This window comes from Cynoglossus semilaevis, chromosome 10 (genome assembly GCF_000523025.1).
Source record: "Cynoglossus semilaevis isolate Cse_v1.0 chromosome 10, Cse_v1.0, whole genome shotgun sequence".
NCBI lineage: Eukaryota > Metazoa > Chordata > Actinopteri > Pleuronectiformes > Cynoglossidae > Cynoglossus > Cynoglossus semilaevis.
The window spans coordinates 3319825-3345671 of record NC_024316.1 but is presented as its reverse complement, the minus strand read 5'-3'; the positions used below and the strand labels follow the sequence as shown (position 1 = coordinate 3345671).

The 25847-nt window shown below is 40.6% G+C and overlaps 4 protein-coding genes and 1 non-coding gene across 7 annotated transcripts in view; 2 read left to right on the top strand and 3 right to left on the bottom strand.

The window, feature by feature from the left end:
• Positions 1 to 57: 57 nt before the first annotated feature.
• inavaa (innate immunity activator a) lies at positions 58 to 8773 on the bottom strand. 3 transcript variants are annotated; one of them, XM_008318184.2, is made up of 10 exons: positions 8703 to 8773; positions 4722 to 4819; positions 4480 to 4613; positions 4244 to 4366; positions 3899 to 4133; positions 3757 to 3810; positions 3060 to 3270; positions 2642 to 2791; positions 1845 to 2550; positions 58 to 729 (listed from the first exon to the last, which is right to left on the bottom strand). In XM_008318184.2, exons 2-10 carry the CDS (start codon positions 4783 to 4785, stop codon positions 637 to 639), a joined length of 1770 nt encoding a protein of 589 aa, XP_008316406.1. In that variant the 5' UTR covers positions 4786 to 4819; positions 8703 to 8773; the 3' UTR covers positions 58 to 636. The 3 variants fall into 3 exon arrangements, with proteins under 3 accessions (XP_008316406.1, XP_016891140.1, XP_024915408.1); XM_017035651.2 differs by having other exon boundaries at positions 2642 to 2788; XM_025059640.1 differs by lacking the exon at positions 8703 to 8773 and having other exon boundaries at positions 4722 to 8469.
• Positions 8774 to 10363: 1590 nt separating this feature from the next.
• On the bottom strand, positions 10364 to 11892 carry LOC103384610 (protein FAM107B). The gene is made up of 4 exons (XM_017035681.2): positions 11857 to 11892; positions 10846 to 10973; positions 10613 to 10757; positions 10364 to 10516 (listed from the first exon to the last, which is right to left on the bottom strand). The coding sequence occupies exons 1-4, from the start codon at positions 11890 to 11892 to the stop codon at positions 10415 to 10417; spliced, it is 411 nt and encodes a 136-aa protein (XP_016891170.1). The 3' UTR covers positions 10364 to 10414.
• Positions 11893 to 13346: 1454 nt separating this feature from the next.
• LOC112487674 (small Cajal body-specific RNA 2) lies at positions 13347 to 13725 on the top strand. Its single transcript, XR_003050993.1, has one exon.
• Positions 13726 to 14370: 645 nt separating this feature from the next.
• Positions 14371 to 19037, bottom strand: LOC103384609 (retinal cone rhodopsin-sensitive cGMP 3',5'-cyclic phosphodiesterase subunit gamma-like). Its single transcript, XM_008318181.3, has 5 exons — positions 18955 to 19037; positions 16683 to 16828; positions 15346 to 15457; positions 15230 to 15264; positions 14371 to 15137 (listed from the first exon to the last, which is right to left on the bottom strand). The coding sequence occupies exons 3-5, from the start codon at positions 15453 to 15455 to the stop codon at positions 15061 to 15063; spliced, it is 222 nt and encodes a 73-aa protein (XP_008316403.1). The 5' UTR covers positions 15456 to 15457; positions 16683 to 16828; positions 18955 to 19037; the 3' UTR covers positions 14371 to 15060.
• smc5 (structural maintenance of chromosomes 5) overlaps positions 18062 to 25847 on the top strand; it is an 8668-nt gene continuing 882 nt past the window's right edge. The window contains exons 1-22 of the mRNA XM_017035680.2: positions 18062 to 18577; positions 18918 to 19059; positions 19405 to 19457; positions 19551 to 19713; positions 19810 to 19944; positions 20516 to 20656; positions 20749 to 20910; positions 21036 to 21107; positions 21509 to 21764; positions 21873 to 22027; positions 22103 to 22216; positions 22477 to 22571; positions 22668 to 22800; positions 23004 to 23177; positions 23297 to 23466; positions 23731 to 23854; positions 24035 to 24157; positions 24431 to 24556; positions 24651 to 24746; positions 25308 to 25412; positions 25518 to 25637; positions 25737 to 25847. Of these exons, the coding sequence (XP_016891169.1) occupies positions 18444 to 18577; positions 18918 to 19059; positions 19405 to 19457; positions 19551 to 19713; positions 19810 to 19944; positions 20516 to 20656; positions 20749 to 20910; positions 21036 to 21107; positions 21509 to 21764; positions 21873 to 22027; positions 22103 to 22216; positions 22477 to 22571; positions 22668 to 22800; positions 23004 to 23177; positions 23297 to 23466; positions 23731 to 23854; positions 24035 to 24157; positions 24431 to 24556; positions 24651 to 24746; positions 25308 to 25412; positions 25518 to 25637; positions 25737 to 25847 (2904 nt within the window). The 5' untranslated portion in view covers positions 18062 to 18443. The remainder of the gene's footprint in view (positions 18578 to 18917; positions 19060 to 19404; positions 19458 to 19550; positions 19714 to 19809; positions 19945 to 20515; positions 20657 to 20748; positions 20911 to 21035; positions 21108 to 21508; positions 21765 to 21872; positions 22028 to 22102; positions 22217 to 22476; positions 22572 to 22667; positions 22801 to 23003; positions 23178 to 23296; positions 23467 to 23730; positions 23855 to 24034; positions 24158 to 24430; positions 24557 to 24650; positions 24747 to 25307; positions 25413 to 25517; positions 25638 to 25736) is intronic.

The window sequence follows — 25847 nt, the reverse complement described above, 5'->3', positions numbered from 1 at the left end:
TCACTGTTTTTAACCTGTTTGAGACCATTTAAGAAAATACACAAAAACCACAACCTGTCATCAGTCCCATTTTCCTTTATTATAAATATACCAAAAATACCAAAACTGATACAATCACTTGGTTAGTAACAGAGTCATCATACTGTGATAAAAAACATTCATCAAACCACCATGAAGGTGATATTCAGATAATTCGTTAGAAGAACTTCACATCGCGGCCACAAGGGGGTTACAATTTTAGTTGTGACTCCTGTCTATCAAGATTTCATTAATAAGTCTCTATGCTGGGAAACCTTAAATAATGCATAAATATTATGTAAGCTAGAAATTACATAGTTATATCAGGAATGAAGGGGGTTCTTTAAAGACTGTAGGGAGATTTTCAAACGTGTGCGGGTAACAAAAGTCATTTTGTAACCACAGCAGCTCTTCAATTCAAAAATGATATCAAGGGAACAGTTTAAAATAAATAATAAATGGTGTAGCACCTTATATAAAGTTGTATAAGTTAAAAGAAAAAAAAGGGGAAATGTGCTGGTCAGGTACCAATAGGTCCACGTGTTGTAAATAAATACACAGATAAATAAAAAAGCAGTCAAATACAGTACAGTCTCCGGAACATGTGCTGTGGCCCAGCTACACTTGGCTCACAATTTCTGCATCTTCAGCCACAAACCACTGCAGTGGCGTCCCGTCAGCAGCCCGCTGGAGAATCACATTACCCGAACCCTGCAAAAGAAAAACACACACACCGAGTGAGACTTGTGTATTTGGTGTGAAATTGCAGAGTACAGACACAGACACGTCACCTCACCCCTCCCCACAAACACACTGTCTGGAGCCAAAGTTGGTTTTCTTGATTGTTGTACAAACAAAGAAGTGCACTGGGGCAAACAGCACGTTAGACGACCTGCTCGTTATTTCTAAGTAGTTCTGATTATTAAACTCAATTTATGTCAAAGTACGCTCCTAAATGTTATATCATCATACTAAATCAGTCTGGAATTACCAAGGACGTACAGCAAACTTACTGCCCTCGTAATTCACAGGCTTTTGAGGCCCCTTAATACAGGTACAGTATATATATAGTTTACTTTTGTGAAACATCAAGAAATACTTGTTTTTAAGTGTCTATTTGGGCGTCTTTAGCTAAATGTAAGTCAAACTGCTAGAAGCAAATGCTAGGAGCAAACGCCAGAAGCTAATGTACAACTTCAGAAATACAGATTTAATGTGTGTTTATAACAGATAAAAAAATGTTTAAATAAAAACATTGCGTTGGTATTATTGCGTTAGTATTATACTAAAAGTAGACAATGCTAATAAAGCTAATAAATGAGCTAATCCAAACCTGCGACAGTACGTACCTCACAGGGAAATAAGCATTAAGAGTTACGTTGTTATACTGATAGAATTTAGATAATTTTATTCAGGTATTAAACCTGTCACCAATATATTTACTCCTTACACGTATTTCTGCAGCTTTACATCCACTAGGTGGCAGGCTTACCAAGTGGTTTCCCAGCACTGGACAAATAAACCGTTGGAGAAATTGGAGAACAATTGTCTAGATCGCTTTAAAAACGTAATAATCAATATTCCTTATGGTTAATTTTAAATCTAATATTTAGTAAATGTTAAAGAATTTGCATATAGTGACTTTAAAATTATATTTTTATAAAGAAGAAAAGTCATAATAGTTTTTTGTGTTCTTAAATTAATTGTAAATATATATTGTGTTATTTTAACAAAGGAATTTACGAATAATTTATATCAATTAATTTATCATTTGTATCACAAAATGGTGGTTTAAAGTATTTTGAGTGGACCAGTTCTGTACCAACCCGTTCAAACGAAGGCAGATGAGGTGATGTTGGACTCATGACACCCAGGGGGCCGAGGGGCTGCTGGTCCACACTCCCTGGTCGTAGTTTCTGTAGCTGGTTCCTCTGGTGCCAGGACTTGAGCTCCTCCGACACGATCTCTCTGGGCAGCAGCCTAAAGGCGTGGTTTGGATACTCCTTCAAAGAGGGTGTTCTGGCCAGTCTGGTATACGGAGGAGGAGGAGGTTTCAGAATTCTCCTCGGGGTCGCTGCTCCCTCCTGCCATTGTCTTTGCTGAGGTTTGCGTGCTACAGGAGGGGAGTACAGAATGCATTTCCCCATGTCCAGATTTTGGGGGGAGAGAGGCTCTTCCTCTGCAGTAACAGAAGGCTTGGTGTAACCGGTGCCAGGCCCAGATTGATTGTTTCTGTGTGGGATGGAGACGTTTGATTGTCCTTTCTTCTGAGCTCCAAAGTGGAATCCATAAGGTGGTGGGCTGAGTGTTGGGATCTCACTGGGTCGTTCCCTGCCTGGGGAGCTGACGTAAGAGGATGACGAGTGCTCCGAACTGCTGTCCTCAGAGCTGGACTGGTATGGACGCAGTGGGGAGTAATCCAGAGAGCGCATCATAAAGTCAGCTGCACACAGTCGCTGTGGGAGTTTAGCTCGACCTCGGTTGATTGAGGGAAGGCGCTCCAGATCTGCAGGTGGCTTATTTCTGGGAAGCCTAAGAACAAATGTGCAGATTTTTTAGTATTTAAAAAAAATCTAAACTTTTTATCAAATGTATTTATTAAACAAATAAAAAATTAAGATACCTGAAAGACTGGGAATACTGGCGACGTATGCGCAGCTCTGGAGTAGAGGGGGCGCTGGTGGAGTGGTTGTGACGCAGAGCTGAGTTCTTGATAAACTGAGACAGGGGAATGTGGGAACTCTGCGCAAAGACACGTGTTCCTGCAGGACTGCTGCACAAAACAAGAGCAGAAGGTCAACCTGAGTCAAGCTGCAGAGGTGTGTTTATGAGCAGTGTTTACAAAAACACAAATAATCAGAGTCAGGCCTGAACACAATGACAATGCTTTATATAAACAGACCAATAACATCCTGCCTCGTGATTTCCTGGTGGAGGATATCACAGACCTGCACTACATAAACCTGACACAGAGTTGGCAGCGGTTGGAAGGTTAAAGTTTAGTGTTGTTATTTAGCAGAACATTCAGCTGGTGGTAATACCTGGACCTGCTGCTGCAGGAGGACTGGGGCTCCGTGGTCTTCTTGTACGGCTGATCCAGACTGGACTCCTTCCACGGAGAGTTCTGAATGGGGGAGCGCTCGTACTCCACACTGATCTGGCTGCTCTGCAGGGTTTTGGCTGACAGATGGAGGGGGTCTGAATAGGAGGTGCCCAACACTGGAGGAGAGAGGGGGCAGGGCGAGTCCACATCTATGGGTGGTCAAAGAAAAGATCAATAAGTCAAACTGACAGAGAGTTTTGTTCTCATTTGTGGTCCCACCAAAACCCAAGGTGTTCACAGAAAACACACCATTGGTCGACGTGAATTACGCTGTAGTTATTGTCGAGTTCAAACATATGGCTTCACTCAACTTCAGTTGAAGCATTATAATTCCTACAAAACTGTTATTCTCACTAAAAAAAGGAAAGGAATTAAAAATCACAAATTAGTGCAATGTTTCCACTGTGTTATAAGTGAAGAGATAAATAAATGTGATGAAGTTGCCTTCCTGTGCCCTGCCTGCAATAGCCCTTTGCCCCACTTTGGGAACCACTGCTATGTAGGAAGAGAATTTTCAATATTTAAAGTTATTTCCAGTTAAAGAAGATAGACAAGAAAAAATAACCTTAGGCCAAAACAAGAAATAACAGGGAGAAATATATTATTTTATGGTTTAGCTGTCACATATAACTCACCTTCATCCAGAGCCACAACATCAGACAGAGAGCTGTCATCAGACAAGCTGACGTCTGCAAGTACAGAGCAGAAGGAAGGGGTTACTCCTGGTTATTAGTGCAGTGCCTACCATCTCCTTTAAGGGGCAGTGCAGTCTCTTACCTTTATTTTGACTATTTCTGGTGGTGATGCAGGGTGAGTTGCACTCGCTTTTGACCCGGTGCTGGAACACGGCCTCCTGCAGATCCTTCACTTTCTTCTCCTCCCTCTTGCACTGCTGCAGCCTGCTCTTCTTCTGTGGTTTGCTGAGATTCCCCTCCAGTGAGAGTTTACGAGCAGCTTCATAAATCTGCTGCTGGAGAGCCAGGTCAGTTTCCAGTGCCTGCAGCTCTGGATTCTGCGGTGAAGAAAAGTTGTGATGACGTTAGATAGAAGCTGACGGGCAGTACAGCATTTTGAACAGTTACTCTGTAAAAGTATTACAACTACAGTGAGAGTAGTTTGTACCTGTTGATCCACATGGATCAGCCCTTCATCCAGCTTAAAAGAAGCTCCGATCCTTCTTCTGACCCGAGGTGGCTGTTCATCAGGCATCAGGGGGTAGTCAGAGGGCAGTTGACCAGTCAGCTCCTGAAAGAAAACACAAAAATGGATGTGAATTTAAAAAACCAAAAAAATGTGATATTTTGTATATTATTATTATTATTTTCTTGAATGTTGTGTGAATATTCAAATTCACTGACTGCCTCTCTGATGCAGAGCTTCCTCAGCTCCAGCAGACAGAGCTCCAGACGCTCCTCCAGACACTGGTGCTTCAGCTTCAGGGCTCTGGTGTGAGTGGTCAGGTCTTTGATTGGAGACGTGGGACTGTCTGGACCTACAGAGAAAAAAAAATGATCAGCCATTCATCCTGAAGTCAGCATTTCTGCAACATTCTTGTTAATGCTTTGTCATTTGTAATTGAAGATTACTGCAGCCTCCTCACCAGAGTGCAGAATAATCCCACTGTCTGTGTCACTGATCTCCTCTTTACTCTCGACGGCCGTCATCTCCACTGTCTGCTCCCCAGCTTTTTTTAAATACCTGTTGAAACATGTTTGTTCTGATCAGACTGGTCATTTACAACAAAATAGACTCTCTTGCTGCCTTCCTGCCACATGGCTTCATTCAGTCTCCCTCCTGCTGCTTTACTTAACAAAAGTGAATGCCTGGCGAGTGTCCTTTCACACACTTATCCATGCAGCTCAGTATCAGCCTCCTCCACCTCCTCCAGCACCCCCCTCCCCTTCCCCACATGCTCAATTACAAAAGAGGCAGACCCCCACGGTTGACTCGGCACATGTGCAGAGGTTAATCCGAATCGTGATGCCATGGTGACGAGGCACGGTGCTGCCGTTCGGGGGAGTGTGTCGCCATGAGGTGTGGCAGGGGGCGTTTAAAGAGCCCGGACCCCAGAAAAGAAAGAAGATGGAAGCAGGAATTACCCCGCTCAGGGACTGCACCTGTTTCCCCCACACACCCCTCCCACGGCTCCTATTCAACCAGTGTCCAGAGAACTCTCTGGGGGCTTTGAAGTGGAAGAATGTCTCAATGCTGGGTTTGTACACAGCAGCAGGTCACATGGTCCCTGCTGACTCCTGTGCAGCGCTGACACACTTTCAGAAACAGGAGAACACAATTCATGTTTATGGTCCCGATGTGCACTTCTCTATTGTTGTTGTGCCCCAAACATCTGACTGACGATAACCAAAAAACGAGAGATGGAGACGGACGACAGGAAGAAGGAGAAGACTATTCTCCTATTATTGATGAAAACGCCAGACGATAAGGGAGAAATAGATCAAAATAAAAAAGTTTCAGTCCGGTGGTAACTGTAATTTAACATAATATGGTTGTCACCACATTAAACAATTGATTAGGTGTCACACATCTGAGATTCTGTAACCAACAATAAGCTGTTTTTGTGCTCAAAAACAACAAAAAAACCCCATTTTGATCGTCTACTGTTTTTCCTGTGCCTACCTCGTGAAGAAACAGTGGCAACAACTTCTTCATCTAACTGCCAAAGTGAGACAGGCAAGAATAATGCGGCAGCCAGTGTGGTGTAAAAATACCCCGTGAGTAATTGTGTGGCCAGAGCTGCTGTGTTTAATCCTCAGCTTCTGCCTCATCCCTTGTTTTCGGAGATTTATATCAGACCTTTTCCTGCTGGGAGCAGGAAGCCTCAGATGACAACCTCCTCTAACAGGAAACCATTGTGTATTCCATCGGCCCGGTCCATTCTCCGCAGCAGCCCGTGTGAACTGACAGAGCTGTGAGCAGACAGTGGCACGGAGAGAGGCCCAGCCAGAGCCAGTAAAACAACACTGCAACAAAGGCCCTGTATCCAGCGATCGGCCTCAATAGTCTGCTGTAGGCAGAATATCTGCTGACAGCACCGCTCTGGGCCGGAGCTGCATTGTTGGGCCAATACTGAGAGACTGCTGCAGTGAGAGGTGAAGAAAGGAAGAGCGCTGAGTTGTTTTTCACTGTACAAGGTCACGGCCTTCTCAGCACTGTAGCAATCACAAAAACCCAAGACGTCAACAGGATTTCAGCCGACGATGGTAATGTGGGATTTACCCACTTTCACTCCATAACTCTTGCTAATGTTTGTGGTTAAAAATGAGTGGGTGGGTGGATGGGTGGGTGTGTGACTTTGTCTCAGCAGAAGTTGCAGATTACTGCAAATCCATTTATCATAGCTTTCAAAAAAAAAAAAGCTGGAAAAGTTTGTTCACTTTTGAAGCATGAAAGCCCCTCAGTAGAGTAGAACTTTATGGGTGTAACAGGAGTAAAAGCCAATTTCCTCGAAGGATGACTCGTGATAGCACTGTCTCCACCCGACAGACTAGACTGATGTAGTCATAACGTCTTTAATCACCGCTGATGAGGACGACCTAGAATGTGTCAAAGGACGGGCCTTGATGATCCTCACTGGACCGTTACAGGGCGACATCATCGGAAGTAGGTGTTTATGGCTGGGGATCAAGATGCGAATTCACTGTCTCGCTGACTTCCCCCCACCACCCTTTCCCATGAGCCTCCAGAGCTGAGATCTCCTGGAATGCCTCCACCACCGTGCTCATTACCACTGTGGTCGGCCCTGGAATTACCAACGGGGACCGGCCTGGCCCAGGAAGCAGTCAGGGATGCCTGCAACAGACCGAGGCCTGCCTGAACCCTGTAATTAAGATTCTCCACTGAGTGCTGATACTATGGAAGAAACCAAACGACTTTACAGCATGCCTTATTCCAGAGTCTGGTGAGAAGCCAAAATCCATTCAGCAGAATGGATCCACTCTAGGCAGTATGGGCTGCTGGAGGAAAAGTGCATCAGTTTCGGGGAGTAGCTGAAAAGGAGGGAGGGAGTGTTGTGTTACAGGGCACTTCACTGGTGTCAGATCTTTGCTTTAAGGAGCTGTGTTGACTTTGGACCGTCCACGCACACACACCGGAGACTGGTGACAGCACGGTGGAGATGTGGACTGTAGCTGTGAGGTGGTTTGGTTAAAGGCTCGAACTCTGTAAGCTGCTTTTATTTGTCAGTGCTCGTTCAAATCAACACGGTGAACTACAGCAGAGTCTCCGCTCTCCAACAGACACAATGCAGGAGTAATCAGCACCACCACAGCGGCCTGCTCCAGTCTCTGGAGGCCATATGCTGTCCAGACACAGCAGCTCTGTCACGGCCCAGCGACTACATAAATACAGCGGGTAAGAAGAGATGCTCCATTGTTCCACACAGGCTGAAGGAATGACTGAGGTATTATGGGAAATTTCATCTCTCCTAATCATTATCTCTGTTGCTTTTTTTTTTAATGGGCACTGAAGGTCACCTCAGGTCACCAGCAGGACGTGATTTCCACTTTTTTACATAAATAACCACCGTAAACAAAAGAGCTGGTGGGTGACCGCAGGGGCAGGACAACACTGAGGTGTTGTCTTTGGCACCACATCTACACAGCAGTCTGTCAACATGTGGGCAGACCTGCTGCAGAAGGCTGCTGTTGATTCTGCAGCTCTGGACACAAACTGCCCCTGACCTGCTTGTTGGTTCACACATCGGCCCCGCAGTTATTTCTGGCTGGGAACTGCTGTATTATATCAGCCCGGAAATACAGATAAGAAAACGAACGTCCCCTTTTACCCATATATGTTTTTCATTATTGATAAGAGTTGTCGTTACTTGGTCCATAGTACAAACAAAGTCTGGATGAAACCATTGACCTTTAGTTGACATTAAAGTGAGGAGGTAGAAAAATTGTAATACACTAAACATAATGAAATTATAGCCCCTCATGGGGCACAATAGCTCCTTTGACTGTTAATTAAATTATTTCTAATTTGCAGTCAGTGTGAGTGAGGCACTCATTTTCCAATCGTGTGAATGGGTATAAGAAAAAGAAATACCAGAATTTACAAACAACCACAGCTGTGTAGTGTAACCTGGAGGAAATGAAATGCTAAAACAATACTAAAAAATGCACTAAAATTCATTATTCATTACATAGAAGTCAGGTAAAGTATGAGTGGTAAAGTATCTAAAATGTGATGCAATAACACATTCATTAAGACAACACTTTTTCAAAATACTACAAAAAGTATAAACGAATAAATAAAATATTCAATGTAAATAAAAAATTATATAAAATATATTTTAAACTTTCTTATAATTTTTTACAATATATAATAAATAGTGTACAATAAACAACAAAAGACAAGCACACCATAACACACTCGAATGTCATAAACCTAATATATTTTCTTACTAAAACCGTACACTCGAATGTCATAAACCTAATATATATTATTCTTACTAAAACCGCTTTCTGTAAATAGATAGATAGATAGATAGATAGATAGATAGATAGATAGATAGATAGATAGATAGATATTTTCATTTTGTGTCTGTGTTAGTATCTACCTCGTGTTGTTGAGTCCTCTGCTCCTCTACAGCATCCTCTCTGTAGACTCCGTCCACACTTTCTCTGCTCTGCTCACACTCGGACGCCCGGACATCTGTTTCAGGCTAAACCACTTTCTCACTGAAGCAGGGGGCGTCACCGAGTTTTGCTGAAGTACAACTTTACTCTTCAGCTTTTTACATTTCAATTCAATTTTAATTATAATTTTCTAAATGATATGTCTATAATTTTTGTTTTGAGTAGGAACTAAAACTAATCTCCTGGCTCTGGTTTCCCCCCGGACTGAGAGTGGTTCGCTCCGACGCTGCTAACTTTCCAGACACGCTCTGAGGTGTTGACACAGCACGCGACTCGCTGAGGTCTTCTAATGAGAAAAGAAGCACAAAAGATGAATGGCCTGAGGGAGAGGTTCGTAAAGAAAGAACGAAAGAAAGAATGAAAGAAAGCAAAAGAGCCGGAACAGCTGGCAGCTTGGTGATGGACACATCTCCCCTCGAGCAAAATGATAAAAAACAGTCACCGAATTGTTGTGTTTGGGACACATTAAGACACAAACTCTCTCCATACACGTTTCATAACATTTACCAATTAATTTGTTTGTTGTAAAATGTTAATTTTTTAGGGTTGAAATGTATTTTAAATTTAACATTTATTATTATTATTTATTTTATTTAAGTTAAAACCTGAGTAAACTGCTCCTTCTGGATAATTTCTGTGAGTGTAGAACAGTGTTTCCCAGAGTGTTATTTATGGGTTATTGTCTATTTCATTTTTTTTCTTTTTTTTTTTCAAAACCTAACTTTAGTCTGTAATAAGATTTCCACAGCCTGTGTGTGAATTGTTAGACTTAACTGATTGGACTCTTACTTCTTTCAAAGGATTTATTAACAAAAAAGGCCTAATCTGTCATTAATCTGTGTCATTAATAACATTTGGTTATGTTTATTCCAACTCTACAAACTATGACATAATAACAGCCAGGTTTTTAATCACACACATGTGAAAAATTAGTTTTATTATGTCAACCCTGGATCCACAAATGCTGATTTTGATTTAAACAGTTGTCTCCGTGGAGTGTGTGTTTGCCCCAGGCTGCTTTTCTGTGCCGACAGGCAGTGGCTTCAGTGACTAACCCGAATGTCTGCAGTGCCTTAACCAGGCCCTTGGGTATTTCCAGCCAATATATCCTGAAAAGCCTCATCCAGATGGCCCGAGCTTTCTCCTCTCATCCCGTGATGGAATGAAAAGATCAGCTAATTAAACAAAGTCCCGTATCCGTGTGAAAGCACCGCGAGAGTCCTCGGGGAGAAGGGCTGCATGCAAATCAGCACCCAGTGCTTTGAATTGTCACCAACAAAACATTAGCATGGCTGCAAATCCAAAGGTTTTATTTCCACACACTCAACATAAAAACAGATAAATAAATGCACAAATCTCTAAGACTGAGGGATTTCTACTGACAGAATGAACTATGTTGAAAAACTTCATGTCCCAAAATGAGTAGTTCAATTACACATGAAAAACACTGGAAATAAAAGAACATTTGTTGACTATAAACTTTTTAAACTATATAAAATAAAAAGATCCACATCCTGATACAATTTTCTTGGTCCAAAAAAAAAAATTATATCTCCTGCAAATCAGTTCACCCTGGATACATTTGGAAAGAAATTCACCAAAATGTATTATAATATGAAAAAGCCTTTGGAGCTCACTGCTCAAATGTCTGCGTACGCCTCAGATTGTCCTTGACACGGACGAACTCTGGAATCTTCTGCAGGTTCTCTCGCTGCCTGATCTCCTCCTGCTCATACTGGAAAAAACAAAGTACGAGTCAATGGATTTGCTTTCGTCATCAAACTCACTTTAAACATTCAAATGTGTCGAGATCCCTCCAAGGGATTTGGACCTGTTGCAGCTTCTGTTGCCTCTTGCACAGCTCCATCTCCAGATCTGAAGGCCGGCGTTGTGCCAGATCATTTTCTTTGTGTAACTCCAGCCTGCGCTGCTCCAACACTCGCTTCAACTCAGGTTTCTCCTCCAGCAGGAGTCCCCTGCAGGGTCAGGCACAGTTATCCCACCTGCCCTGCTTCTTTGTAAGTAATGAGAGTGTCAACGTGCTGAAGGCTTTGCTTCACGTACCGTTTATGGCGGAGCAGCAGCTCTCTGTGCAGAGTCTTTTGGCTCGGTGTGTCCAGTTTTCTGGCCTGGAGGGTCTCATTTGGACGGCCGTCTGCTGTGTGACAGTACAGAGTGAGGACTAGAGTTCTCTGAGGGGTGAAAAAAACAGTTGTTATCACTGTTTGTGTTGTTTAAGAGTGAGTAATCTACTGAGAAAAAAATAATTCTGAAAATACTCTTACCATTTATCTGGTCCTGGGGCTGGGACCTTATGGTTACATTTCTTTCCCAAAGACACATTGGCATGAAACCTAGAACTGTTGACTCTAGTTCCCAACCCTCTGAGCTACAGATGTTCACTTGAAACATTACTGTTGTGAACTGAACTAAATTATTCAGGATATTAAGTTAAATAAAAAAACAGAATGAGTAAAATGCAGATTTTAATTTGTATTAATTCACTATTTTGATGCACATGTGTTGGAAAATAGGAAGATGTTTTCTTCCAGCTTGATTTTGATCATTTGTTCACTGGTGTAATTTGATAATGGATGAAAGTGAAAGTCTCTTCTGTGGCGCTCCGACAGGTGAGCTGCTCAGATGAGGACAAAGGTAACAAAACGGTTCTGCCACCTGTCAGTAAAACCCGCTGTAATAAAGACTTACGTCAATAAAAGCCTGTGTAAATATATATGTTTTTGCACTGAATTTTGGCAGAGCCTGCTGCGGTAACACAGTCAGACCTGTGACACTGCCACTCCCACTGAAACCAGATAAGTCACAGGATAATATTAAGCCAGGAACAGATGGCAGATGCTGTTGTCGTCCAGCCTCGCGGAGAGTGAGAGCAGTATATTGCCACTATAAACTCTCCTACACACGATGTGCTGTGTGAGACCGTACGTTTTACTGTCCTGACACCGCTGCGAGAGCGCTGAGCTGAAAGCTAACTTTCCAGTGTCAGTGCTGATGAAAGCCATTGTTCTGACAGAGCCTGAGGGGCTGGGCTGGATTACAGCAGGACGGCTCTACCTGATGTCCCTCTGCTTCAGATGTCCAATAATTCATGGTGCACTACTTGTGCTGTCAAGAGCTGAGGGGTGACTGGAGTCACCTAACAGTACACCCTGCACAGATCACTGGTCTTACTACATACACAAACAACCATCACATTCACTTAATCTTATAAAGTTCATTAGGGGCTCTCAGCCACCATCTCCCCTGCCCCCAAATACTAACATTAAAAATCATTTGCTTTGCTCCACCAGCCTTGGTATATATGCGCACCCCCAGGAACCCGCCCCTCAGTTTGGGACTCACTGCCTTAACTGAGTGTTTGTGTCATATGTACATGGTGGATAAAGTCTGGGGTCACACATTCATGTACTGGGTGTCTCCACTTATTTTCAGTTTTAGTATGAAGTGAGCATTAATTAATAAATGACACATTATTCTTAATTGTGAGGAGAATAAACAGTATGTTAGTGTTTTAGCTAGGTGCTAATCAAGATAATTATGACTGAGTAATATAAAGAGTAAGCTAAACGTCCGTTTAAAAAAACAAAGTTAAAAACAAAGTAACTGAACCACCTCTGTAAACGTACCAAAGGTCAACTGACACCCTGACCTAAAGTCAACTAAATATCTGACACACGGTCACTAAACTGAGGCACTGCAGGTTCTCAGGAAACAACTGCCAAGAACTCACTTTTCTGCAGTTGACCCCTCCGTGGCAGCATGGTGGAGGCCCAGTGTCGCCACTTGAACAGTAGTCAAATATAAAAAGAATCACAGCTCCTCATGTAGCCAGTCTGCCGCCTGGGTCTCAAATTGATGTCCAGTATGATGCAGGTGGGTGTCGTCTGTAAGTAGTCACCAGACGTAGTAGAAACCTAAATCTTATTACACCATTCAAGATTACCTCACAACCCCATCACATCACCAGATACCAGATTAGTTAATTGTCACTGACACAGCTTAAGAGCAACTGTACACAACACAACAACAGGTTCGTCAACCATGAAGTCTAATAAAATGTATACACACAATCATTTATGGACAACTAGTCCTGTAGATCGTATAGGATTCAACAGTTAATGTTAAGCATCCTCAAACTTCAAGTTTATTTGAGCAATTAGTAAAACACGTGGTAGGTCCTTGTTACATTTAAATATAATTTAATTAATATTATATATTATATTATAATATTATTAATATTAATATCCATCCATCCATTTTTATCTGCTTATCTGTTACCGGGTTGCGATGAATATTAATAGCTAATACAGTTAATACATAATAAAAAAACACAGTGGCCTCTGTAGAGAAAATAGACTTGGGGTTTACATTGAGAAAAACTAAGTAACTGTGTTGTTTGTTTTCTCAGTTGATTTAACCTTTTGGTTCGTTATCATTTTGTACAACTGACGTTACGTAACTGTATTTTGCATTTGACCACACGGGGCCGCTATAGTTTTGCCTTTAGATTCCCATGATTCCTTGCGGCTTTTTGATTTAAAAGTCGCCCCGGAAGTGTTTCCTACACAGTGTGAAAGACGTGTGTTTGGTGTGAGTATCCGTGAAAGGAGTGTGGTTGAACGTATGGTTGAACGTGTGAGTGTTTGTGAATGAATGCGTGTGAATATTTATCTTTTTAAAAAAACCTACACAGTGATCTTATTTGATCCGCTCTGAGTCGGGCTCTGTTCAGTGCGGAGATGATAGGAAACTAGCCCTCGAGCCTCCGGTGATGAGCAGCAGGCACGTTTCTTCCAGAGCTTTCCACTGCTTTATGTTGTGGTAAGAAGTGATGAATTGATCAGATATACTAGTTCTCTGTTAGCACGAGCTTCGTCTCAGGCTGCGCAGTGGACAATGAGTATAGAGGCGATTCTGATCTCACCACAACAAACGGGCAACGGCGAGGAAGTGTGCTGCCATTTTTCTTTGTATATTTTTCCTTTGTGTTTGTATTTTACCTGTGTTTTTCTATTTTAAAAAATACATCATTATTGATGTTGATAAATGGTCGACTCCTGTGTAAATGATTTTATAGTTGCACTTTTCTTCTTTCTTTGAGCTTAAACAACAAACGTGCGTTAAGTTGTACGCTGTTGCCTTACTTGTTCTTGGTGCCACCAAGTGGTCAAACATTATCAGCGGCAGTCATTTCTGTTGCCATTTTTTCGTCTCGAGACGAAGAAATAAAGGATTTCTTTGTAACGAATAAAATGAGTTGTGTCCATCGTTTCTCTTACAGTCGGGCTCATTGCTTTACAGATCATGCATGTGTAGCACTTTGGGCCAAAATTCACCCATCCTAAGATCAAATAGATCGTGCCTTTTTAATAGGTTGACTTAAGACCAGATTATAGTTTTTTTTTTTGGCCAATAAGTATTACAGAAAAAAACTCCTAGTTGGCCAATAAGTATTACAGAAAAAAACTTTAGTAACTAGTTACATAAAATACATAAAATTGTGCACTTCGTGTACTGTGTATATTTTTACTATCTCACCTGCCCCCAGTAAAGGTTTAAGTGGAAATCTCAGGTTTTCATTGCATTGTTTCTGTTGTAACCTCTGAAGGGAGAGGCCTAAGGTGATTGAACCCTCAGCCCTTTTTTTAAAAAAAAGGGCTTTTCATTGCTTTTAGGTATTGTGTAAATTTACTCTGTTACTGTTTTTTTTGTTTTTTAATTGGGGAAAGAATGATACAGAAAAACTAACAAAACTTTTATTGTTGGATAAATAATTTGGACAGAGATTGACAGAACAGTAAATGGCAATAGAACAATATATTGATAACATACAATATATTTGATATGATTTGATCTAATCTGACATTTTAGTAAATACATGTTGATTCCCGATCATCCCTGGAGTAGATCCCAAACAAAGGTACAGTGTATAACACTATTACACAGGTGTCGGGCTGTACAGGATAATGAGTCCACAACAGTGTCTGTGTGAAATCAGGGACATCACTAAAGCTTTCAGATGTAGAGCAGCAGCCCAGGATGGGAAAAGAGTCATTCATGGGGGCTGCTGTCCAAGAGCTTGTCCCTCCACAGCTTCTCAGGTGTTAGATACAGCGAAGGGCCGTTCCAGTCAGTGTGGGTGGTCTTATCAAGCCCGTTTCTCACTTCCAAAAATGGTGGAGAAAATCTTGAGGAGGGTTTTAGAAGCTGCTGGATTGGAGCCACCAGGAACGAACTGTTCTCACATGGCACAAGTTGCTAAACAATGCCAAACTGGGCCAGGTCACTCAGCTCCATGTCTCCAAATGCCTCCCATGGACAGACGACCTCTGCACCTGCAGAAGGCGTGGAAAGAAAAAATTCAATCCTGATGCATTAAACTAAATCATTGTTAAATCTTTCAGTTTGTGCCTGGATGAATAATTACCTCCCAGGCCGTCCATCCCTGGAACGTCATCAAATCTAGTAAAACAGAAGAATGTTTGGATTGAACAAACATGCAGAGTCAATTACTTTTTTTTAATATTTGTGTTCTTAGCTCACCCCTTCTGTCCAGCTTTGGGAGCCTTGCTCTTGAACTGCCTGGTCTCCTTTTGCTTGAACTTGGGAGGAGCGGCCTTGTTGCCTCCAGGTGCTGCCACTGCTGCGTTCATGTCTGTATGAAAAGATAATGTTGTTAGCATAAAGCACTGTAACTTCTAATACTATACTGACATAACTATAATCTGTCCATTTACGCTAATTATCTTAAGTCATAATTTTTGCTCTGGTTATTAGCAATAATGAGATGATTTCTCTCGTGTGAGTTATATCGGTGAACAGCTTAAGATCTTCTAATTATACACGACCCCCTGTCAGAGTGGACTGTGTGAGGACTACAGCATGAGCTTGTTTCACAGTGTAAAATCACAAAGTTATCCCGAGACGTGTCTTATGTAAAGGATCTATAGATTACATGCAACAACATTCCATTTAACTCCATTTGAATTCCATAACATTTTTCAGCAGCGCCCCCTTTTTACGATAGGATTATTGTGGCACACGTACCACCTTTAAAGCAACTGTTTTCATTCTCTATAAAACTGCTGATTTAAGAGAACAAACTAATTTTTTTAATTCAAAAATGTATTATTCTCTTTAAATTAAAGAATATATTCAAATGTATTTGGCTCGGTGCCCCCTTTAATAGCTTTGTGTCCCTTAGAGAGCAAGACAATGGTAAAATAAACAACAATAATATGCCTGTTATATTGCTATTGTTTACCATTAGTCCAAATGAATTATGGAATAGACCAAGGGAATACGTCTCCATGTCCTTGGAATAAGAGGATTGACATTTTCAGACAAGGTGACGACTGAAGGTAATCTCAGATTATCGTTTTATCATGGCTGCAGCAAGCTATAAAATTTGGCTACAGGTCTGGCAAACAAAAATGACAAATCAGTAATTTTGTCATCTTTTATATGAAGTTGTCAGATAATTAATTTAATTTAATAAAAGTTAATAAATTGAGCAATTTCCCCTTGAGTCAGTTTCTCTTAGCAGCTGTTACAAAAAATAAAAGACACCTCTATTGGAACACAGTAATTGATATTACTCAAGGAAAACATTATTTTACACAATTCTATTAAAATATGGTAATCAAATGTATCATTATTACCTTGTCATATCACTGAAGAAACAACTATATAAAACATCACAATACATAGTCATCATAAACTCAGTTCCCACCCTACCTGAGGTCAATTTATGAAAATAAATCTTTTATCCTTAAAGGTTAACCTGTAAGTACAGTTAAGAATTCTTAGCAGCTGCGGCTATTTCCCTCCTGCCCCTCCATTAGCAGGGTAAAATAATCTGATCGTTGTGAGAGACTCACCTGTTGGTTGGTTTGGAGGGAGCTTGGAAAAAGAAAGTGGAGCTGTTGACCAAAGAAAGGAATGCAAAACAAAGAGGAAGTTCTCTTTCTTCTTGCAGTCTCTCTGTTCTCTGTTCTCTGCTGCAGTCGGCTGAGCTTATATACACCTGCAGGCAGGGCTCACACACAAAGCCAGTAATGGAGATGAGTATTTTCAGAGATAAGCTCATGATGTACCTGAGTACACCACGTACCTGTGGTAAATCATAAGTCTGCTACATAATGACCCTGTGGGGTTCAAGTATTACACAGGTATATTTAGCTGCTAATTGTAAAAAAAAATCAACCAATCTTTCTGCTGTAAGTTCCAGGTGATTTGTTCCCAGGCACTTTTAATTTACATGTCAATGTGTCCTTGTGCCAGACCCCTCGGTGTGTGATAGAAGAAATGTAGAAAACACTCAAGTACCAAAGTACCATTCAACCAATTCTGTACAATGTACAATGTAAGATAAAAATAGCCAAATAAATATAAGCAACTTAGGTAATAAATGTAGATATAGCAGTTACAAAAACAAAATTCTAATTTTTGAAAAGATGTAATGACTAGAGGCTAACATCTGTGATGGCCATTTAATGTTTCCTTGGGAGTTTCTAGTCTGAATATTTGATTTTTGTCTTTACGTCTTCGCTAAAGTTCACTGTGATTGCACGGATCGTATGACAGATAAACAAGGTTTTTTTTTAAAGGACCAGTTAGCCAACAGGTTACAGTATATTTGGAAGAATGATTGGATTATATATGCTGACCTAAATAGTGTGTGTGTTACTTAACATACAAAAGCTGACCCAACGTGGCACAAACACTGCACAACAAGATTATAGATTAAAAACATTAGTGACCTAAGGATGGAGGAGGTCTGTTCTGACCACAGCATGTTATGAGACGTGACTGTGCGTTTCTTGGTGCCAAGCTTCTTTATCTATGTCATTTACCAAGATCAAGAGTGAACTAATAGGAATCCTTCTTAGTTCTGTTTGTTAATCTCCCTTACCTTTACATCAAGTCCTTCCTTTTTTAAAAAAAATATAAATACCATTCGTTTAACTATTATAACACATCTTGATTTATCTAGGATACTGATTTTTTTGTTACTGTGTATTGAATTGTTGTATTTATTGTATTGATACCATTATTTCTTTTTGAAAAAAATATTATTGTCAATGTATTATTATTATTATTGTTATTATTGTTACTATAGTTTCAGAATCCCAAGCAAACAAAATGCATGTATATGAAATATTCACACCAATATAGGATAAATAAATGTTAGTGAGTCTTTAATAAATGAATCTGTCTGTGTTGTGTTTGAACATGTTTTTGTTTGTATTCAAATAGATTTAAAAAACATATTTAGTAAATAGTATCAAATATTTTGTGAGATTAAAAAAGTGCTGAAAAAATAATGTATCTTCATTTTAATATTTTGATTTGCAGCAGTCTTCAAACACAAAAAAAGTCCAAATGATTCCTCAGCAGCGACACCACTACTCCACCGTGTGGCGTTTGCGAGTGTACGTTCTGCGTGTACATCCATTACGAAGCAGTGCATTATTCTCGCGATAAAGAACAACACGTTCGACCGTTACGTCACTGCTCCCTTTGAACACGTGATACGCTTTGTCCAACCATAACTCGGCTTCAGTTGGGCCAAGCGCGCGAGCCGGATTGAGGTTGTCTTTGGTTTTCATGCAGACCTTGTTTCGTTGTTTTCTTCAGGTATGGCGGAGCCGAAGAAACGACAGCGTCTCAGTCATGTCAAGAGCAGCCACAAAACGTCAAACCACAGTCAGAGCGAAGGAGACGAGCGCTTTGTGGACGGTTCTATTATTTCCATCACCATGAAAAACTTCTTGTAAGTTAGCGATACTATCATTCGACTACAACAGCAGCAAAACTGAAACTTATCTTATTCCGGTAAAGAGAAAGGGGGCGTTTTTCTAAACAAAAAAATGAACTTGTCATCTATGTCATATAAGTACATCAATACATAACACTTGTAAAGCACTAGAAATACATGGCTAATTCCGTGTTTTGGTGCTGTTAACATGGGACGATAGACAAAAACACCTGTTATTAAAAGCACACCACAGCAACGCCACCCAAACGTCAACAACAAATACACAAAATAAGGGCTGTTTTTTCTATAAAATTTATTAGCCTTGAAGTCTCAATTACCTTTTGTTCCTTGACAGAACCTACGACTACTCTGTAGTGAATCCTGGTACTAACCTGAACATGATTGTTGGAGCCAACGGAACTGGCAAGTCCAGTATTGTCTGTGCCATATGTCTTGGTCTTGCTGGCAAGACTTCTGTTCTGGGCAGAGGAGACAAGGTAAAGCTACGGACTGAAAATGAACATGGAAAAAAACAATTCAACAAAGACCAATAGAAGCACAGTGGAAGAAGCCAAAGTAGTTGCAAAAAGAAAAACAAATCTGGCTTTTGTCTACTTTTTGAAGGTCACAGAGTAAACTTTGTTTAACGAAACAGTTTGTACTCGTATCTTTTCAACAGGACTACTGTCACAGTAAAACAACTCTGTGTCCATTGGTTCTAACTCTAATCATTATGGCTTATGTTGCTTCTGTGCAACAGTTTATTCCAGTCTAATTAATATACAATCTTTATTGATATTGGATTCTCCCTTTAAATCATTTGGGTTGTTTTTCTCCTGTAGGTTGGGCTTTACGTCAAACGTGGATGCAAGAAAGGATTCATTGAAATTGAATTGTGAGTTTCTAAAATGTAATTACATTTATTTTAACATTTCTTCACCATAATGACTCGAGGCCTGGGGAATGACACTGGTTTCTGTCACTTTAGGTACAAGAAAGATGGTAACGTAGTGATTCACAGAGAGATCCATGTGGAGAACAACCGCTCTGTTTGGATGCTGAACAAAAGACACTGTAGCCAGAAAGATGTGGAAGAGGAAGTCAGAACTCTGCAGATCCAAGTCAGCAATCTCTGCCAGTTTCTGCCTCAGGTATTATATGAAAAAAACAGTATATGTTCCACATTTGTAAAATCATTGAAGTCAATGGTAACTTCTAAAATAAACCCTATTTCCTTTTTCATATAGGAGAAAGTGGGGGAGTTTGCCAAAATGTCCAAAATAGAGTTGTTGGAAGCAACAGAGAAGTCAGTGGGACCACCAGAGATGTACGAGTACCACTGCAAACTAAAAAACTTCCGTGGGAAGGAACGGGAACTCGAGGTAAAGCAAAAGCTTAACAATGAAAGTGTACAGATCTGCTTTTTTTTAACTTAGAATCATACAATAAAATCACAGGGAGAAAGATGTTTTTTTTTTTCAAATGGCCTTTATTGAATCACATTAAGTGATGCCCACAATGTTGATTTTGGTAAAATCCAAAGATGGACTAATGTCTTTTTGATGTTTACTGTCATTTCACATAGCTCCATATTTGATATTGTAAAGCCAACGGGTGTTGGAAAACACACAGAATAACTCTTCTAATTTTATAGCTGTCCTGGGAAAGCAATATGGAATTTGAAAAAAAAACTAACACTATCAGGATCTGATGTCAAGAGAAAATGACTTGATGTTAAAACAATAAAAACAAGTAGGATTCTTATAATAACACATTACCTGTTTTTTTTTTTGTTGTTGTTTTTTGTTGTTGTTTTTTTTACCATTTCCTGCTACTCATTTTGTTGGTGACCAAACTGGGTCCATTGTGTTGGCAGTTTTGTCTCAGGGAGTTCAACACTTTAGCCTGCAGTCATAGTCATTGGTTATTCTTATTATTGTTATTCTTCTTCAGAATGCTGTGAAAGAAAAAAACAGCTTCTTAGAGAAGGCCAAACAGAGGAACGAGAGAAACAAGCTGGATGTGAACCGTTTCTATGAAAGGCAGAGACATCTGGACATGATAGAGCTGCTGGAGAAGAAGAAACCGTGGGTGGTGAGTGGCTGAAAACTCAAAACAATGATTGTAACAACTGACTAGAAAAACAACAAACAGCTCTTGCATGGCTTTTCCACTGACTGCTTTAGGAGTATGAGACTGCACGAGTTGAGCGTGACCATGTGATAGCAGAGAGAAACGAGGTCAAGCAGCGGCTCATAACACTGAAGCAGGTTCAAGCTCCAGTGGTGAGGAAGATCCAGCAGATTGAAAACCAATTGCATTCCACCGAAGCACAACTTGAAGCAAAGGTGAAAAAAATCAGATAGTGTTGTGCATTTTGCATCTGCAGAACAAATATACGATCTGTAAATGGAAAAACGGGAAATGGTATTTACAGAAAGGTATTCTGCAACTTAAAGATGGTGTTTTTCAGACTGCTGCCATTAAAGAGGCCTCAAACAAGTGCAAACAGAAGCAGGATCAGTTGGATCGAAAACACAAAGAGGTGAGAATAAAAAGTTCATTTTAATGAGTTCTTCTGATCACTTTACAATTGGAGTCTAAATCCATTTCCAGAGACTTTTGCTGTGCTTTAATGTCATATCTCGCCTTTGGAGAGATGATTGGATTAATTGTTATGTCCTCCATCGATGTGGAAAAAAAAAAACCTGAATAAAATTGTATTTGTTAACTTAAAGTCACTGAAGACTCATTACAAATATATGTTCCATGAATTGTGTTGTTACTGAATGTATCTTACCTACATTATAGAATCCATTGAAAAGTAACATTAAACTTTTTTGTCACGTGTGATGACATTCTTGTTATGAATGTTTTTGGTCTTTAATCAGAAAGTGAACCTCTAGTTTGCAGCTGTAAGTTTTCATCTTTTTTCTTCTTCTGCAGATTGACGATATTAAACAGTCTCTGAAACTCAAGCAAACAGAGGCTGAAGACCAACAAAAGCGAATCGGCAACACCAGGCGGAACATTGAAGACCTAAAGGCAGAGCTTGCTAAAACTGGTGATCAGCCTGATGTGACTCCACAGATCAACGCCATCAATGTGGAGCTGAGACAGATGCAGCAGGACCGAGCGAGGATCGAAGGAGAGAAGGCCGACCTTCGCAGGGAGAAGGACAACCTCTGTGCAGAGTCTGCCAGTGAGTGTTTGGTGCCCTGCCCATAAATTAACTTTGTATCTAACCTGTATGCACTGTATTGAAATATAATGCTGCTCTGGGTTTGATTTAGTTTTTTTTTTGTTTTAGTGTTGGAGAAAAAGCTCAACTGCATGAACAACATGATGAATGCCAAAGAGGAAAAGCTGAAAGGACGGCATAAAGACACTTACGTTGCACTTCAGTGGCTCAGGAAGAACAGACAAATGTTTGAAGGAAATGTCTATGAGCCCATGATGCTGGTGGTGAGTTACAGTTCACCACATGAAAGTAGTTCAGCTGCCTTCTTTTACTACAATGTTACTGTCATGTATTTACAGATAAATGTAAAAGATCACCGGTTTGCCAAGTACGTGGAAAATCACATTCCATTCCATGATCTACGGGCGTTTGTCTTCCAGAAGAAGGCAGATATGGAGAAGTTCATGACTGAGGTATGGTAGTTTGACTGAGATGTTGTAGTTTCAGGGTTTCCTATTCTTGGATTACCTGGAAAATGTTTAACCCATTTTTCAGTTCAGTGGAAAAAATATTAAAAAAAAAAAAAATCATAAATAAAAAAAATCAGCGGCTGAATATGTCCTGGAAAATGTTTTTAACAACAGAGTTGGAACCCTATACTGAAATGGAATATTATTTAGGATCATCTTCCCGCCTCCCCTTGAAATGAATGTTTCTTGGACTTGTTTCTCAGGTTCGTGATAAAATGAACTTGAGGGTAAATGCAATTTCTACTCCAGAGAAATCGTTTTCTGAACAACAGCCATCCAGACATATTGAGTCCTTGAGGTAAGGGAGAGTTAAGTCCTATTTTAAATCTTACTGTGAGGAGTTATTATATTATATTACAATAATGCACACACTTTTGTTTTTTTAAATTTGCAGACGTTTTGGCTTCCACATCTACCTGCGTGAGATGTTTGACACTCCTGAAGAAGTGATGAGTTACCTCTGTTACCAGTACAAAGTACACGAAGTTCCATTAGGCTCACAGCAAACCAAAGACATGATACATACGGTACGATTCTCTGACCATCGACGGTACAATACCAGAACAGACCAGTGTGTTTGGAATAATTTTATATAAAACTGACTATAGGAGACACAGACCAGGACAATGACATGTTTTAGACAGGATTCCTTTTCCAAATGTATCTACAGCTGTTACACCATTTACTGCTTGGTTTGACATGAATATTTCTGCTTGCTTATTTCTTGCAGGTAATCGAGGAGCCTTACCTCAGAATGTTTTACACACCAGGGGAAAGGTACATGGTGAAGAGGTCTTCGTACTCCCACAACATCAGCACCAGCAACTCCTTAGTGCAGGAATCTCAGTTCTTAACCATCACTGTTGACGCCGACGAGAAACGACGCCTGGAGGAGCAGATAAAGGTGAGACGCGGGGACTAGTCCCACAGCTCTCACATCTGAACTCCAGTGATTTTTTTTTTAAATTTTCTTACATAAACTGAAATGAAAGACGATGATGTTAAGATACTTTCTGTGATCAGGCATCCAAAGAGAAGCTGCAAGAAAACAATGAAAGAATGAAGAACTTTCAAGCTGAAGCTGTCAGCCTGGATCGTCGGGATAATGAATTACTGGCAGAAAAGAAACGTCTGTCTGAACTGAAGGGCAAAAAGAGACAACTGGAGCAGAAAATCAGCATCAAACAGGACAGGTAGATCTGCACTGCAGTGTCATGATTGGTTGTGACTGACAGCTTCAAAAGTGTGCATGCAAAAATGTGCAAATTTTAAGGAAAACTCTTAGCTCCTTCCATCCCTGCAGGGGGGGCTATAAACATGGGTTGACTAGCTATGAATATAGTATAAAAATACATTAATGTTATTGACATGAATTGTCCATTGAATATAGGAAATGCTGTCGTCACCTCTGGGTTTATTATTATTAAAAGAATTTTCTTTTTCTCCTCGTGTGTTAGTGTGAGGCAGATGGAGCAAAATGTGATCGACCTGGCAAAGATTGAAGAGGAGACAAGGGAGAAGATTGCAAATGTTAATTCTCAGAAGGTTTCAGTGGTGGCTGAGTTCATGGCCCAAATGAAGGTACGGAGTGATCACTGGGGATCCTGTGTTTGAAACACTGAAAGTTTGCATTTTGCTCAGTTTCTTTGTGCACAGTTAGGATTCTACATTTTGTTCTTACAACTTTTATTTTTATGCATTTTTCTAAAACTGTTTGCTTTTGTATTCCCGTGTTTTTAATATTTTCCTGAACACCTGTAGCTTAGAGCCAAGTTGACAGTGGAGAAGGTGTACCTCACGTTGGACACAGTGGGACAGACGGCGGAGAAGAGAAAGCTGGAGAATGACTTTAGAGAAGGAACCTCCGAACTAAAAACCGTCAATGTAGGTGTTGTCACCAGTGTGAATTTGAGTCTGTTTGTTGAAGACTAAATCAACAACCAGTTTTTTAAATGAAAATTAAATAAATTACAATGATTGAATGTATTGAGGGTATAGTCAAAAGAAAAACCTCTGGTCCAATCAGGATGGATTTTTTTTTTCAGGTTTTTTTTTCTTGTACAAAGCTCTGTTCTTTACAACTAAAATCTGACAGAACACCAATCCTTGTTGACAAAATGAGCGTCTGTCTGATCAAGTACCATCATCTCTTTACAGCAAAGGTACATCCAGCTGGAGGAGCGGAAGAGCCGGCTGACGGAACAATGCAAAGCCCTGCTGAAGAGAGCAAAGTCTGTCTGTGGGATGCATTCTGACCAGGTCTTGCCTGAAGAACTGCGTAATGTTAGACCTTTGATGATCTTATCCTTGACACTGGCACATTCTGTAAATCGTGAAATGAAAACAAAAACATTGTGACTCTTGTCACTTGATTCAGGCTTTCAGCAAACTGCCTGACACGCTGGACGAGATAGATGCCAGGCTGAACGAGGAGCGCTCCAGGTCCGAGTGTTTCACCGGCCTCAGTGAAAGTGTAAGCTGTTGGCTGCATTTGTTACAATGACCTAATGTGTTTATGACAACAGTATCAAAATGTTACAAATTAATTACTGGCTAAGAGTGAACTCATTAGTCTTGCTGCTCGAGATGCCAGTACTTTAGAAAATGTGGGCCACACAGTGGAAAGTTCTTGGTGTTTCTTCCTTCAAATCCTGTGCTCTCTGTATGACAGTGGTTCTCAACCTTTTTTTGGTTGTTGAAAATAACCCAAAGGTTGAAAAACACTGATTTCTCTGGGTTATTCCATCCAAAAACATGCTGGGTTAGGTCACTTGTTGACTCGACCAGAGGGAAAATATAAGTGTGAATAGTGAATAGTCTCCATATGGTCCTGTGATGGACCTCAGTGGAGCTTTCCCCAATGACTGCTGGTATTGGCCACACCTTCTCCCATGACCCTGAAATGATTTGGTAGTAGAATTTGAAGGAACCAATCAATGTTCAAAAGTCATAGAATACCATGTGAAACCTGCTTTAATAGAGTGGTATCAGACAATACTGGTGTGTTTATACTACTGATGTCTCTGCTGTGAAGGTCGTTGATGAGTACAGAAGAAGAGAAGAGGAGATTCGACATCTGGAGAAGGAACTGGAAGAAAAGACCAACAGCCTCACGGCCTACAGGCAGAACATAGCAGAGGTTTGTGACTTACACGACGATGAGAACATGGTTTATTGTGTTGAAAAAAGCAAACAAAAAAACTGGACGTCTCTAAGGTGTTCACTGATTGTGTTTGTGTCCCAGGCCAAAGACCGTTGGCTCAACCCTCTGAAGCAGCTGGTTGAACAGATCAATGAGAAATTCAGTGACTTCTTTCGCTCCATGCAGTGTGCAGGAGAGGTGGATCTTTACACAGAGAATGAGGTGAGTGCGATTTATGATTTTAAAAGTTGAAATTCTGTTTAAAGTCACGTCATTTAACACTCTGTTCCTGTTTTTCTGGCCATGATGGACACTCCGCAGGAAGAGTATGACAAATACGGAATCCGAATCCGGGTCAAGTTTCACAGCAGCTCTCAGCTTCACGAGCTGACCGTCCACCACCAGAGCGGAGGGGAGCGCAGTGTCTCCACC